This window comes from Staurois parvus, unplaced genomic scaffold (genome assembly GCF_062004578.1).
Source record: "Staurois parvus isolate SC_StPar_1 unplaced genomic scaffold, SC_StPar_1.0 ptg000006l, whole genome shotgun sequence".
Lineage (NCBI taxonomy): Eukaryota > Metazoa > Chordata > Amphibia > Anura > Ranidae > Staurois > Staurois parvus.
Genome location: NW_028317802.1, coordinates 10,896,100 through 10,913,415, shown reverse-complemented (window position 1 = coordinate 10,913,415; position 17,316 = coordinate 10,896,100). Strand labels below are relative to the sequence as shown.

The window sequence follows — 17,316 nt, the reverse complement described above, 5'->3', positions numbered from 1 at the left end:
TGGCACACAGAGACACACAACAGAAAGGTTATCAATTGTTCACCATTTATTTGGTTGTTGGTGTGATTTCTATATTGTCAGCACCTGTTAATTGATACAGGTGAGTTTACAAATTACAGGAGCATCAAAAACTTGAAATGCAATTATTTATTACAATTTTGAGAAGGTGCTAATAATTTTGTCCAGTCCATTTTTCAGAAATTGCTTAGAATGTGTCAGATTTATCTTTTTTGTTTCTCCACTTGTTTGTGTCATACCAATAAAAACAAAAGAAATAAACATGAAAATGCCTAAACATTTGTAATTACAACAATTTTCTGGGTGAAGTGCTACATTATTTGACAGAAATGCAGTGGTGCAAATATTTTTGCCCATGATTGTATGCCAAACCATTTGTGTGTTTGTACTATTACTCTACATTGTACTGTAAGTAATGACCTTTTTCATAATTTACAATATGTTGATAAAATGCAGCATTGCATATTCAGTGTGGTATTTGTTTAGTCTGTATAATACAGTAATGTTAGATAATGAGGGGATCATGAACCGAGGCTTAGAACGCTCGTGGAGCACAACGTGGAGGCGTGGTGACATCACCGAGTCTGCAATACGTTTCCTGAGCATGAGCACTGTGAATGGATCGGCAGTTGCACTCCTTTCTCAAGCGAATTAGGATGGATGTCTATAGGGGTTTGTTAGATAATAAGCTTATATGAAATCTCCATTAACCACTGTAAATAATATTGTAATTATGAATATATTTCAGTTAGAGCTGTATCAATGTGGGTGTGTAATATGTCTTCCCATAAATCCCTGTTCTACAGATAGCTGGGGTGGTTTAAGTTGCCAGAGGGAATATTCTGTTAATTACAATTTCTTTACTGTGTAACAGAAGTCTGGACACTCCTCTGCTGAGAATCCTCTTTCAGATGGTTCAGTGCCAGAGTTAGTTTATCTAACAATGGGACCCAAACCTGTTGGCTACACAAATATCCACTTCAAAGGATCCCTCATTTAGATATGCAATGAAGGTGGCCAGCCTTTCATGAATACTTAATTTCCCAGGAAAATATCATGAACTGGCATACTTAAATTCCATAAAGGGTATGCCAAGATTTGCCTTAATGGGGGTTGGTGTAGATTTGACAACCAATCAGAGCTACTCCATGAAAACTATTGGAGGAGAGGCCTATAACAATAGAGACTAGAGGGAGAGAGAGGCTCTTTTTGGAACACCAATTAAGAGAATGGAACCCGTACGTACAGTCGCATGACAATTATGGAATATATCCCTTGCATTTATATCTAAATTTTTGTCTTGTGTCTTTTCTGCCTCACTATTTGTATTTGTGATTATATGTCAGAACTTTCTTATTAATGTTTCTTTTATGTAACTAGATATATTTCTTGTGTTAGTTTAGACCTCCATACTATTCACCAATACATTTTGGTGTTAAAACGTTCACTCATAAGTTACCAAATCATATCATAGATATATTATATTTCATAATCTATAGATTTGATCAATAGTAACACTAGGCATAATGCCTAGAAATTGCCCAAAAATTGTATACAAGCCAGCAGGTGGATCAACACAAAGTCATAGGTTTTCACTGTGCACCATTACAACCTTCGAGCTGCCATCCTCCTAACAACCAATGATGCCATCAGTTGATATGGAGGATGTAGGTTGTCTACACAGCATCCTTGTTTGACCCTCCCTGCCGCTCTCTATCAGTAATGGGGTCACATTAGCTGAATGATAGAGAGAAACTGAAGGAGAATAGAAACATTGGAATACTAGTAAGTATTCGTGTGCAAAAGTGTATTTGATTTAGAAGAACAAACCCCCTCTAACTTTGGGTGTCCTACTGTACATGTGTGGCTGTTGCTGCATTAGGTAAAACTATTAAAATAGATTTTTACTTTTTACATTTTTTACTTTTACTTTATTCTAGCTTGTTAAACAAAAAATCTTCATTGTCTATATTCTCCAGTTTGGACTCAATTACCTGTTCATTTTTGTAATGAAATATCTTCAAATATTAATAGAACTCTATTCTGCCTTACTTTACCCAAAAATATAAATAAAGGCTTATTACACATTAAAATTATGAATATGAAAGGAGAATTTTCCCATACAAAATATTAAACCAAAATCATTTGTTGGTTTGCAATGTTGCTCTTTTTTATATTTACAGAAATGTTTTTTTTTAATTCAAAGTGTGTTTATAGCATACAATATTAAATCAATAAATCAATACAGCATGTATTTAATACAACTCTATACATACAAGGTTCAGAAGTAATTGTTTAAAATAAATAGTTTCCTCAGTGTTGCAATTCCTTATTTTGGCCTCTGAGTGCCACTGTTTAACCAAGAAATGTACAGAACTGGAGATCCTCCAGTGTTTTCCACACTGTTACATATTGCAGGTCTGCAAGAAAAGAAGCAGACATTTTCTAGATACCTTGTAGACTATACTAAAAATATTTTCTGGTTCTCGCTTGGGCAGAAAAGTATAGTACAGTGTAGCTTTCTTCACTGGATTACATTTTCCAAAGAATTTTGGAGAAGATAAATGCTGAAAATGCCTGAAAGAATCAAAGAATATTTACAGACAAACAAAGGAATCAGCTGGCAAGTAATATCATTCTTCTTATTTTCTTGGCTATGTCATTCAGTCTCTGGTCAGATTCATTATTCCATTGTAGAAGAAATGAGAAAAGACTCTGTTATAGCAAATGTTGCAGATAATCTTGGATTAAACATTACCAATCTGTCATCTAGAAAACTGCAGATTGTTTCCCATGCCTCAGAACAATATTTTTATGTGAACCTAGGTAATGGAAATCTCTATGTGAAGGACAGGATAGACAGAGAGACACTGTGTGGGGCAGCTGCTACCTGTTCTCTTATATTTGATGTAATGGTTGAAAATCCCTTCTATGTTTTCAATATCAAAATAGAAATTCAGGATATAAATGATAATGCTCCAATGTTTTTCCATGACAGAATTATTCTAGAAATTATTGAATTTACATCACCCGGTGCCAGATTTGCTTTACAACAAGCAATAGATCCAGATATTGGTATCAATTCTATACAGACATACAAGCTCAGTGATAATCAATATTTTTCACTGTCTGAAACACACAGGGATGATGGGAGTACATTTCCAGAGCTTGTTTTAGAGAAAGCTTTAGACAGAGAGACACAAAGTAACCATGAATTAATTCTAACTGCATTGGATGGAGGAAACCCTGTTAGATCTGGTACAGCCATAATAAAAATAATTATTACTGATGGAAATGACAATGCTCCTATATTTACACAAAATGTGTATAAAGTCAGTGCCAATGAAAATGCTCCTATTAACTCAACTGTAATTACAGTGGAGGCCACAGACAAAGATGAAGGCATCAATGCACAAGTTACATATTTATTAAGTAAAACATCAGAAAGCATTCATCATACAGGTATGTTTAGTATTAACTCTACAACTGGAGAAATTAAAACAAACAGCAATTTTGATTTTGAAAAGATAAAGAATTATGAACTATCTGTACAAGCTAAAGATGGGGGAGGCCTTGTAGCTCATGCCAAGGTAATAATAGAAGTTGTAGATGACAATGATAATGCTCCTGAGATAATTATTACCTCACTATCTTCTTCTATTCCTGAGGATTCTGAACCTGGAACAGTGATTGCCATAATAAGGGTTCATGATCAAGATTCTGGGGGAAATGGGGAAGTTGACTGTCAGATTACAGAGAAGGTGCCTTTTGAGTTAATTTTGTCATCTAACAGATTCTATAAGATAGCTACCACAAAAACCATGGACAGAGAAAAAATATCTAACTACAATATAACTATTTTAGCTACTGACAGAGGAGCTTCTCCACTTTCCAGCAGGAGAACCGTGACATTGGAGATATCAGATACTAATGACAATCCACCATTATTTATGAAATCAACTTATATTGCTTATGTGGTAGAAAACAATGTACCAGGTGCCTCAATATACAGTGTAAAAGCTTCAGACCCTGATGATGGAAAAAATGGCAAAATAATGTATTCAATTGTTAATACAAAATCTGCAGATCTACCAGTATCCACTTATCTGTCCATTAATACAGAGACTGGAGTTCTCTATGCTCAGAGGTCATTTGATTATGAGAAAAACAAAGAAATTCTACTACAAGTAATTGCTAGAGACAATGGATCACCGTATCTAAGCAGCAATGTCACATTGGTTATCCGAATAGTAGATCAAAATGACAATGCACCAAAAATTCTATACCCTCCCCCAGAAAATGACTTAACTATCTTTGATATGGTCCCTGTTTCCTCCGAACATGGATCTTTAATAACAAAAGTGGTTGCAGTGGATGAAGACTCTGGGCATAATGCTTGGCTGACTTATCATTTCGTGCAAGTCTCAGAACCATTTTACTTTATGATTAATGAACATACTGGAGAAATCAGAACATCACGAGTCTTTCTAGTAAAGGATATAAGGAATCATAAAGTTGTGGTGATGGTAAAGGACAATGGAGTCCCCTCACTTTCTGCAACTACCACCTTAAGTCTTGTTATTGCAGACAATTTTCAACACGTGATTCCTAAAATGAACAGTCACAGTAATAATGGAAACCCTGATTCAAATCTTCAGCTATACTTAGTGGTTGCCTTAGCACTAATTTCCTTGTTATTTATTGTAACTGTTATGGTGTTTATTATATCAAAATGTAGAACTTCAAAATCCCCATCAGCCTCTTTTAGTACAAGTTTGTATCCTCCCATGGATCCCAGAGTGCTTTCCATGTATAGTGATGGAACATTATCACTTCCCTACCCATATAACTTCTGTGTGACCTTGGATTCAGCAGACAATGACTTTACATATGTTCCACCAAATCAAAATGTCCCTGTGGAAAACTTAATTGACACTGATAATTTAGGACTTGTAAATGAAAATACAAATGAACAAGAACAAATGGCCAACAAGAGTTTTGAGCAGGTAAGTAAACTACCATACTTTATTTACTACTGAGAAACTTTTGCCATTCAAAATTTACATGACTAGTTTGGTCATGAGATTTTGTTATGCTAGAACATTACAATCTCACTACCACACCAAGTACCATTTGTTACTTTATGCATTACATTGAATGTGTGGCATTTTATGCACTCTGCATCTGCTAATTATTGATCCATGTCCTGTAAAATGAATTACCTTCAGTAACAGTGGTTATTTTAGTAAAGGGATAATAAAAATATTTGCCTCAATTGGAGAGGTAGCTGATCAACTATGTGCTGATAACTGAGCCTTGTATTGTGTAGGATGTGGTTTAAAATAGCCGTTATGCCAAGTGCCCTGGAATCCCAGATATACAATTGACCTCTGTATTTCTATGCCTTGAGTCAACCCTTAAAACCATAGGATTTGAATTAAGTTTGTTATAAATAAAGCTTTTTCCAAGTAGTGTTTGTTCAGCTAGTAGCATTAAAATGACTAAAGTCATTGCTGTTTACATATGCCAAGGATTTGTTAGCAGCTACCAATGTATTTAGGTAGTTAGTTCCAAGATTTATCTGCGCCCTATGTTGTTAGCTGCTTAAAGTACCAGCTCACATATGTTGTTCCTCATGCAAAGAAATGCCACAGCTCCCAAGCAGCTGCTTCATGTAAAGTATCTTACCACCAGACATCTATTTGAAATAGAAGGAAGTATGTTAATTGCTTTGCACCTTTATTAAATTTTCCTATTTGTTTATTGGTGTGTATATTTATTTATATTTTTACATAATTTGTGATGCAGTCAAATATACATTGAATTATTGCTGGATTTAATCTTTTCTAAATTTTGGTAGAACTGCCTAAATTCTATATTTTATATTGTTGCTTTTATGCAAGTATGAACCGTGCCTTCAGTTTGGTGCTTATGATATGTTTATATATTGTATTTTTTAAGCAACTTTTATGTAATTCCACATTGTTCTGATTTATTGCATATGGTCACTCAAGCTTTTCAGTTGAAGCATAATTGTTACTTATTTGTTTTACTGTTTTCATATTGGTTTGGGGTAAGTAGGAAAATTATAAATAATAAGGGGTAAACAAATTGTTTTTAGTACACAAAAGCAAAAAAGTGAACCACCTTCAGTAACAGTAATTCATTTAGTAAATGTATAACAAAATATTTTGCCCCAATTTGAGAAGTGCAGTAGCTGATCAACTGTGTGCTGATAACTGAGTCTCATACATTGTAGGCAATAGTTTAAAAGAGCCTTTATGACAAGTATCTTGGAATCCCAGGTATACAAATAGCCTTTCAAGCTTCAAGCTAGCTTGATCAGCATTCTTGAGAACTGGTTATTAACTATTTGGTTACTATTGTTTTTGTTTGATAAAAGACATTCACTCATTCACTTGGAAATTGTTTTTAAAAATTCTACAGGAAAGAAAAGCTCATTTATCCTTTGGAGGGTTATTAAAGGATTGATCAGACATATCAGGGCAAGAATATCAATTGGTTGAGTGTTTAACAAAAGGGAGACAGATAAGGATGATTGTGGTGATGTTATGTGTCAGGAGATAAGGATGATAGCTATTAAGTTATGAGTGAGCAGTGACTAAAGGCTATTTGTCAACATCTGGAATATATATATATGTATCCACCACAGGAGGAGCCAATAGAAATAGTTAAATGATGTAGCATGTAAATTGAAGTCTAAACATTTCTCTCAAATAAATGTGAATGCTTCATACTATTGCGGCCCAGAATTTGGAGTTAATTTATTTCATCATTGGTGCATTGGACAATCTGATCTAACTGTACATTAAAACAGTATTCAGCATTTAAACAAACAGCATTATGAAAATATGTGTTCAAAAGATCTTAACAGAGATTTGTGTAAGAAAATGCAAAGCCTTCTTAAAACAGGACAAAATACATTATTTCTACATATAACCTTTATAAAGGCAATAGCATAAAGTATTATTGATAAAGCTACAGTAGGATTTTGAAATATGTTGAACCCTGGCATTCCTGTTTTTTATATACTGTATTGCCAAACAGTTTCAATAGATCCTACTGGGAACAATAGTTTCCAATCAAGGTAGTTTGACAAAAAATGAGTGAATACATGTACAAGACCTGTAAACCATTTCTGATTAATTTGCCCTCTTATTTGATGAATGCTCATCTGTTGATATTGTTACATGGGATGAAAGTACCTGCAGGGGCTATGATGACTGGATAACAGATAATTAAACTTCAGTATACCCCACCAGAATGCCTTGGACGCTGTAGAAAAGGGATGTGTGCAAAAAATTACATAAGACATTTGTGTTAGATATGTTGGAATTCTTACTGATAATGATTTTGTTTGCATGCTCCCATTTCTTCCAGATACAGGGTCCTGCTGTAGGTACCAAGAGTGCTATCTGTTATATATAATTACCTGGCATAGGTACATTGATGATTTATCTCCTTTTTTATTTTTTTTTTAATGGGAACAAAATAGAAATTGAAGGAATTCATTAAGATCTTCAATACCAACAATCTTATTTTGAAAGTCATATATACATGTAATACATTTTTAGAGCTTTATATTGAAGTAATATCTAGCCTATTATGATCTAGTAAAGGTTTTGGATGTAAAATATTATATTGCTGATAAACATTTATTCTCTTGCAGCTTGCCAGTTCATAGATGTGATGGCTGCATTAGGTTTATTTTTTATTTATTTATTTTTGTTTTATTTTCAGCTGGTGATCTAGCCAGTAAGTCTGCAGTTTTTCAACAAACCAAGCTGTTCTGCAGATGTAGCAGTTACTGATGTTCTGAACAATATGCATATATTTTACATGCAGTATATCTGATGCACTGTACAATATAAATCACAGGAACTTTTGGTGTCAGTATTGTGCTATATGTAACTGATTTTTATTGAACAATTAGTTCACTTTGCTTTTGCTGAACTACATCTAATTAAGAAGGATGCAAGTCTCTGAAGATTTTCAAATAGGCCTGTGTGTCTTCTGCAAACTCCCTTCTAGGGAAAGGAAACGTACCTGCTGTATGGGAAATCTTATACTGATCACATGGAGATACATATAAGATACATGAAGATCTTCTTTTGCTGTATGCACAAATCCACTGAACCTAGTGTGAATCACAATTGTGTTAATTTGCATATACTTAGTAGATATCCTTGCTTATAATTATATTACATGATTAGGACTATAACTTCCAAGATACATAGCTTAGCTATACATATATTGTCTATCTGTTGAGAGTGGTTCTGATTTAGGATGGACTTTCTCATTTATGGTACTAATATGATTCAGTTTTGCCTAATCAGCCATTTTTTTTCTTAAAAATGAACAAATTAAACTCCTAATTGCAAAATTGCAATGTCCCATTTTTCACAGAAATTGTTTCATGTGAATCTAGGTAATGGAAATCTCTATGTTAAGGGGAGGATAGACATAGATACACTGTGTAGGTCAGTAAGCTATCTGCTCTCTAATATTTTCTATAGAAAATCCTTTCTATTTTTTCAATATGTACATAGAAAGTCATGGCACAAATGATAATGCTCCAGTGTTTTTTGTTTTTCTTTTACATATTTACTGTATAAATTGTTGATCTTACTTACCAGGGCAGATTTGCTTTACAAATTGCAGAAAATTAAGCCATTGCTCTTTATTCCATATAGACATACAAGCTCAATGGTAATCAATATTTTACACTGAGTGAGGTAAACAGAGACAGTACATTTCTAGAACTTGTATTGAATAAACTTTAGACAGAAAGACACAAATTAATCATAAATAAATTCTAATATTATTGGCTGGAGGAAATCATGGAGCTCTATGTGGGTGTGCACTTGACAATGGCTCTGAGTTAGGGGAGCTGTGACATCACCCATAGGCTCCCATAGCCCAGCCATTGTCAACACTCCATCTCTTGTAGCAGCTGCTCACTGACACAAGGGAGCCAAAGCTGTGGGATCATGTGACCGAACAGAAGCAAAAATAAAATTAGGTAAGTATACAAATCTTTTTTAGGTTAGGCAGGATAGGTAGGAAGAGGGGAGAAGGAACATTTTAATAACAAATATTATTAGGCTTTTCTTCCACTCTAAGTCTACAATTTGAAACAGTATTTTTTTTTTTAGAAAATGGCATTTATTTCCAAAATATTTTAATTGGAGCTCTTTTAAGTATGAAAAAAGTTTAGCTTCAACTAAATTTTACAGATGTCTGATAAAGCTTTACATGATAGAATCTTTGCACTAATTCCATCCTTTTATGCAACTCACAGGCTATAAAATCTGGAATGATATATTGGTTTTCTTTACTGCCTTTAGCATGCAATGTTTACAATGCTAAATATTTTGAGCTGATCTACACTCTCACAGCCCCATATATTTCTAATATGATAAATGCTTCTTCCATTGATTTTTATAACTATTCAGAATATACAGTACATCTGATGCAACTGGTGTTAATTTTTCATATGCCTTTATAGCTTATATAGTCCACTTTACATGCATTTGATATACAATATAGATGAAGAAGGTTAAGAATCTTTAATAATGACAGACATATATTAAAAGCAAATGTACCAGCCACTTAATACATCTACATTGTGCCATAAGTTGCGGTGTTTAAGTTTTTTTTTTGTGCCATACATTATTAAAACAAAACTGAATACAATACAAGGTTTTTCAGTACAAGGTTTGTCTTTAGAGGTGTGCTTTGGGTATTGTATAACATACAAAAAATATGAGGACAATTTAGAATCTGCAGTTATTTAATGTAAAATATATATCAAAGGTAAATATAACATCCATTTCTTACAACGGACATATACTTGTCTATTGTGCCTATCCATATTGGTTTGTGGTTTAACTTAAAGTGAAACTTCACTTTAATTAACATGGACAATTTTAATCCTCATGCTCCTAGCATTAGTAAATGGATAGGAATGGATGGTTTCCATGTCTAGGCAAATGATGTCACACATCCCAGGAGTCTTCAGAAGGGGAGGGTTCTCAGCTCAGCAAAGGCCTAAGCTAAGGGCAGATGGATTTGAGGAAGTAAATGCTACATGAGTCATGTGCCCTTTCCCAAGATGGCCACTTCCAGAAATGCCAGGGGGGGGGGGTTCAAAATGAACTTTCAGCAAAATAGAGCATGGAGACATGGATGGATGGGGAGTTTGAATATTAACAATGAATTAAATAGTATTTTTGGTTAGAGGTGCTCGGATGCAGTGCAGTGCCACTTTAACACATTTTACTTTCTGTGGTATAAATTTAAAACAAACCTAAAAATTATTGTTTTACCAGAAGAGTAATTGATGCTGGAACAGTCTTTCAGCAGAGGTAGTGTTTGTCAGTCAGCAATTAGTGAACTGAAATATGCTTGACACAAACATGAATTTATGCTCAGCAAAATGGTTTAAAAAACACAAACTGCATGAAATAATAAAGCAGACTCAATATAACACTTGGTCTTTTCCAGCAGTTGCTGTTCTGTTTATATGTTTATAATACAATATTCAGTAAAAATCTATATTTACTTAATTAATTAAAACAGACGTGCAATTCTTTGAATATTGGTGCAAATAAATAGGTATAGCATTACAACTTTGAGAATATATTTTCAAGCTGAAACAATAAAAGGCTATACACATGCATCCTCCATAAATTCTTATATACCTTTTTTAAAGGAAAGAACATTTATGTTTTGCCAGTAATAAATAAAGTTAGTAAAAATGTAAAATTAATAAAGTTCACAGTAAGGACTTTGTGATTAAGTAGGTACCAGGGGCGGACTGACAACTCATGGGGCCCCTGGGCAATAGGGGATCATGGGGCCCCTGTGTCCTTGCCCAAACTCAAAAAAGCCTATGAAAAAGGTACCAGGGCATCTCATGGGGCCCCCTACTGACCCCGGGCCCTCAGGCAATGCCCGAATTTCCAAATGGTCAGTCCGCCCCTGGTGGGTACATACATTAGGTAGGTACAAGTAAGTGCTGTCATTGTTTGCAATAACACCTAACAAGAGTTAAAGATAACATTCAAATGTTTTGTTGTGGAAAAAAACACATGCATTATATCTGTAAAATAAATTGGCCTGAAATTGTTGTGAAACTTCAATTGTTGAGATGTGTACCATAAGAAACATACAGTTGTGGCCAAAATTATTCAACCCCCAATGCTGTAAAGGGGTTTAGGGACTATAGTGTACATTTGGAATTGTATTCAGAATCAAATCCTACAAGGACGTTGTAACTACCCAAATGCAACTAAAATGACATCAATTGTTTATGTAATACAGTAGTAAATGGTTCTTATGTGGTTTCTTCATTGCCACAATTATTCAACCCCTTAAAGACTACCACTCTGAAGAACAGAGGTTCATACAGGTGCTTTCCATCAGGTATTGAAAACACCTGTGGATGTCACCGAGCAGCAATCAAGCATAATAAGCACCAATTAGGCAGCTTTAAAATGACTGTGATACTCAGCTCCTTCTAGACATTTACTGGTGTGGTTACAAACATGGTGAAGGCAAGAGAATGGTCCAGGAAGACAAGAGAAGAGGTGATTTCTCTTCACAGGAAGGGCAATGGCTATAAGAAGATTGCAAAGATGTTAAACATACCAAGAGACACCTTAGGAAGCATCATTCGCAAATTCAAGGCAAAGGGCACTGTTGAAACGCTACCTGGTCGTGGCAGAAAGAAGATGCTGACTTCGACTGCTGTGCGCTACCTGAAGCGTAGAGTGGAGAGAAGTCCCCGTGTGACTGCTGAGGAACTGAGAAAAGATTTGTCAGATGTGGGTACAGAAGTTTCAGCCCAGACAATAAGACGCACACTGCGTAATGAAGGCCTCCGTGCCAGAACTCCCAGGCGTACCCCCTTGCTGTCTCCAAAGAATAAGAAGAGTCGACTGCAGTATGCCAAAAGCCATGTGGACAAACCACAAAAGTTGTGGGATAGTGTTCTGTGGACTGATGAAACAAAATTAGAACTGTTTGGGCCCATGGATCAACGCTATGTTTGGAGGAGGAAGAACAAGGCCTATGATGAAAAGAACACCTTGCCTACTGTGAAGCATGGTGGAGGGTCAATCATGCTTTGGGGCTGTTTTGCTTCTGCAGGTACAGGGAAGCTTCAGCGTGTGCAAGGTACCATGAATTCTCTTCAGTACCAGGAGATATTGGATGGAAACGTGATGCAGTCCGTCACACACCTGAGGCTTGGGAGACGTTGGACCTTTCAACAGGACAATGATCCCAAGCATACCTCCAAGTCCACTAGAGCATGGTTGCAGAGGAAAGGCTGGAACATTTTGGAGTGGCCATCGCAGTCACCAGACTTAAATCCGATTGAGAACCTCTGGTGGGACTTAAAGAAAGCAGTTGCAGTGCGCAAGCCTAAGAATGTGACTGAACTGGAGGCCTTTGCCCATGAAGAATGGGCGAAGATACCCGTAGATCGCTGCAAGACACTTGTGTCAAGCTATGCTTCACGTTTAAAAGCTGTTATAACTGTAAAAGGATGCTGTACTAAGTACTAAGATTGAATGTCACTTGGGGGTTGAATAAAACTGATAATGCTGTGAGCACAGAAAAGACATTTGTGGTTATTTCATTATAACTGTTATGTTATATTTGTCTGACCTACAAGTGCCTCTTTAATGTAAATGTAAGCAAGATGACTGAATGATCAAAAGCAATGTCAAACTGGCCAAAACACTCAATTTCAGTGGGGGTTGAATAATTTTGGCCACAACTGTAAGATGAGTACCATAAGCTCCAAACTGGGATAGTTGGATGGATGCTGATGTGTTCCAGATCAAACCTAAACTTTACTACTTTCACTTCAAAGACACTTTACTACTTTTAGTTAAATTCTTCGGAAATATACCCTTCATTTAACTTATCAAATGTTAGGAGAAGAATCAAAGCCAGTGTTATGTGGTATATTAGAAAATGTATAATCTAACTTTGACATAAACATAAATATCAACTTATCATATAATACACATTTATGTCTGAATGTAAAAAGAAAAAAGTTAGCTATGTCAATACTTATTAAAAAAATTGCTCAACAGTGCACTTACATAAACATGTTTCATACCTAATTGTTTGCTAATAATACACTAAATTAAATTTTTATTATAGCATATCTAAATTTATTAGGTGTAATACATTGCTATACATATAGTAAAAAGATCTTTTTTTAAAGAAAATATTTCTTCACTGCTGCAATTCACCAGTTTGGCCTCAGAGCGCCGCTATTTAACCAAGAAATGTACAGAACTAGAGAACCTCTAGTGTTTTATAGACATTTATACACTGCAGCCCTGCAAGAAAGGACACAGACATTTTCTGGATCCCTGCTTAACAAAATACAAATTGTTTGCTGTTATTTTCTTGGATTGAGCAATTTAGTACACCCTTTCTTTATTGGATTATATTTTCCAAAGCCACTTTGGGGAAGATTTGGTTGCTGAAATGTCTGAGTTGGAAAAACATTTACAGACATACAAAGGAATTAGCTGGCAAGTAACATTTTCCTTCCTATATTCCTGGCTGTGTTATTTAGTCTCTGGTCAGATTCATTACTCTGTTGTAGAAGAAATGAAAAAAGATTCTGTTATAACCAATATTGCAAATGATCTTGGATTAGATATTAACAGGCTCTCATCTAGAAAACTGCAGATTGTGTCCCATGTTTCAGAGACATATTTTTATGTGAATCTAGATAGTGGAAATCTATGTGTGAAGGAAAGGATAGACCGAGAGATGTTGTGTGGTGCAGCAGCAACCTGCTCTCTAATATTTGATGTATTGGTTGAAAATCCCTACTATTTTTTCAATATCAATTTAGAAATCCAAGACATAAATGATAATGCTCCAGTGTTCTTTCATGACACAATTATTGTAGAAAGTGTTGAGCTTACAATGCCAGGAGCTAGATTTCCTTTACAAAGTGCAGAAGATCCAGATATTGGTATTAATTCAGTTCAGGAATACAAGCTCAGTGATAGCCAATATTTTTCTTTATCTGAGAAAAGCAAACCTGATGGAAGAACATTTCCAGAACTTGTGTTAGAGAAAGCTTTAGATCGAGAGACACAGCATGTCCATGAATTAATTCTAACAGCTTTGGATGGGGGCAATCCTGTTAGATCTGGTACAGCCCTAATTAAAGTACTTATTACTGATGCAAATGATAATGCCCCCATTTTTACTCAAGAATTGTATGAAGTCAGTGTCAATGAAAATACTCCTATTAACGCAACTATAATTATCGTAGAGGCAACAGACAGAGATATAGGCACTAATGCAAAGATCACATACTCATTTACTAAAACATCAGAAAGCACTCATCACACAGGTATGTTTAGCATCAATTCAACAAATGGAGAAATTAAAACAAACAAAAAATTTGATTTTGAAAAAAACAAGAATTATGAAATATCTATACAAGCCAAAGATGGAGGAGGCCTTGTTGCCCATGCCAATGTATTAATAGAAGTGAAAGATGATAATGATAATGCTCCTGAAATGATCATTACGTCATTGTCTACTTCCGTTCCTGAAGATTCCGAACCTGGAACAGTAATTGCTATAATAAGGGTCCATGATCAAGATTCTGGAGAAAATGGGGAAGTTGACTGCCAAATTACAGAAAATGTACCTTTTATGTTAATTCTTTCCTCTAACAGATTCTATAAAATAGTAACTACAGAACCCATGGATAGAGAAAAAATATCTAGCTACAACATATCTATTGTAGCTACTGACAGAGGATCTCCACCACTTTCTAGCAAGAGAACCATCACATTGGAGATATCAGATACTAATGATAATCCACCCTTATTTATGAAATCTACTTATGTTGCCTATGTATCAGAAAACAATTTACCAGGAGCCTCAATATACAGTGTAAAAGCTTCAGATCCTGATGCTGGAGACAATGCTAAAGTAATATACTCGATTTTAAATCCAACTAAACAAAATGTCCCAGTGGCCACATATCTGTCTATCAATATGGAAACTGGAATTCTCTATGCTCAGAGATCTTTTGATTATGAAAAAAATAAACAAATTCTGTTACAAGTTATTGCTAGAGATAATGGGTCACCATCCTTAAGCAGCAATGCCACATTGCTTATCCGAATAGTAGACCAAAATGACAATGCACCGAAAATTCTATACCCTTCACCAGAAAATGGATTAGCTATATTTGAGATGGTCCCTTTTTCCTCTGAACCTGGGTCTTTAATAACAAAAGTGGTTGCAGTGGATGAAGACTCTGGACATAATGCGTGGCTGTCTTATCATTTTATTCAAGTCTCGGAACCATTTAGCTTTATCATTAATGAACATACTGGAGAAATCAGGACATCCCGGGTCTTTCAAGTAAAGGATATACTGAATCATAAAGTTGTGGTGATGGTGAAGGACAATGGAGTCCCTGCTCTTTCAGCTTCTACCACCTTAAGTCTTATTATTGCAGACAATTTTCAACAGGTGGTTCCTAAGATTAACAGTCACACTAATGATGGAAATTCTGATTCAAATCTGCAGTTATACTTAGTGGTTGCTTTAGCACTGATTTCCTTATTATTTATTGTAACTATTATGGTGTTTATAATTTCAAAGTGCAGAGCTTCAAAATCCCCAACAACATCTTTTAATACAAGTTTGTATCCTCCCATGGATCCCAGAGTTTTGTCTATGTATAGTGATGGCACATTATCACTCCCCTACCCATATAACTTCTGTGTGACTTTGGATTCAGCAGACCATGACTTTACTTATGTTCCACCAAATCTAAATGTCCCTGTGGAAAATTTAATTGACACTGATGATTCAGGACCCAGGAATGAAAATTGCAAAGAACCATTTTCTACAAATCATTTTGACAAGGTAAGTCTCTTTCTGCACAGCATGTAATTTACACAGATTTATACCATAAAGCTTTATCTGTGTATTTGTAAGTTAGCTTGAGAGACATATGTTGTATTTCTCCATAAAGTGATCATGATGTTTACATTATCACTGAATGCCATACCTTTCTAGCTTAGTAGATCAGATTTTGGGCTATTTTGGCTGAAAAAATTTGGGAAGTCTAAAATATATTTTACTGAAATATTTTTTGATGTGACACTTCTTCCATTTTACCAATGGAGCCCATTTATATGTGAAATAGTTTACTCTTCTGTCAACTGAATAATGTCCACATGCATAACAAGCATCGGATAAAATTTATTAAAATAGAAGCAGGAACCAGCTAAATTTTGATCCATGTATGAACTATTCAGGAAGGAACTTTTTTTCCCAGCAGGAGCAAATTGGATTGTGCTTTGCTTTTTTTTTTGCCTTCCTCTGGATCAACTGTGGGTATAGGATTATAACACTGACAGCGGGGAGCTTTCTCCACCATCAGAATACAATGATCAGTGTTGCTGGCTTTTTTTTCTATGGTTTAAATGGATGGACTTTTGTCTTTTTTCAGCCAGACTAACTATGTAACTATGTAATTGATAGACAGATCTGTGTAAAACCAGTCTGTCAGATTTTTCCAAAATGATCAGTGCTGCTGGCTATAGCCAGCAACACTGATCATTGTATTCTGATGGTGGAGAAAGCAATGCCACAGTGGGAAGGAATCCCCCATCCACCTCAAATGCATAGATGGGGGAATCAGCTATTGTTTTTTTTTATTCAACCCGCTGGTTAGTGTCAACTTCTGGTAATGTGTCAAAAATGTAAAATCTCAACCTCCTCTATCTGCGAAGAGGATGTCAACATGATGGAATGCATAGTCATATATGGTATCACTGCCCTGTTTGAAAAACATATTGTCAAATATTAGTTAGACTATTAGTTAGACTAGTTCAGGATTTGACCCCAGCCCCATTGCTAACTAAACCATTGTTAGTTCTTCTCTGTAACCACGCCACAAACTCAATTATGAAATGTAAAAGCACCAGAGTACCACATGTACTAAATGCAGCTAAAAACATTGTTTCTAAATATAAAAAAATGAATGACCAGCCAAACGTGTGGTTGAAGAGGGTGGATAAAGAATGCCAGTAGCTTCTGGTGCACTGAAATGAAATATCATACAATGGTATCAACCTTCCAAGTTCTTTTTTGTGACATAACACCAAAAAACCTCCCTTTATGTTATGGTGATGAGACGAGGGGCAGGAGTTTGTAGACTACATCAAAAGCAAACCAACAAGAGTGACAATGTTGTTCCTT

The 17,316-nt window shown here is 35.3% G+C and overlaps 1 protein-coding gene across 2 annotated transcripts in view; it reads left to right on the top strand.

The window, feature by feature from the left end:
- The first annotated feature begins 2,576 nt into the window (after positions 1–2,576).
- The window catches only part of LOC149474329 (protocadherin gamma-A3-like), a 440,639-nt gene continuing 425,899 nt past the window's right edge, over positions 2,577–17,316 (top strand). The window contains exon 1 of one of the 2 annotated variants that reach the window (XM_089657456.1): positions 2,577–5,024. In XM_089657456.1, the coding sequence (XP_089513582.1) occupies positions 2,583–5,024 (2,442 nt within the window). In that variant the 5' untranslated portion in view covers positions 2,577–2,582. Of the gene's footprint in view, positions 5,025–13,806; positions 15,976–17,316 lie in introns of those variants that run through there. The other variant, XM_089659329.1, reaches the window with a different exon arrangement.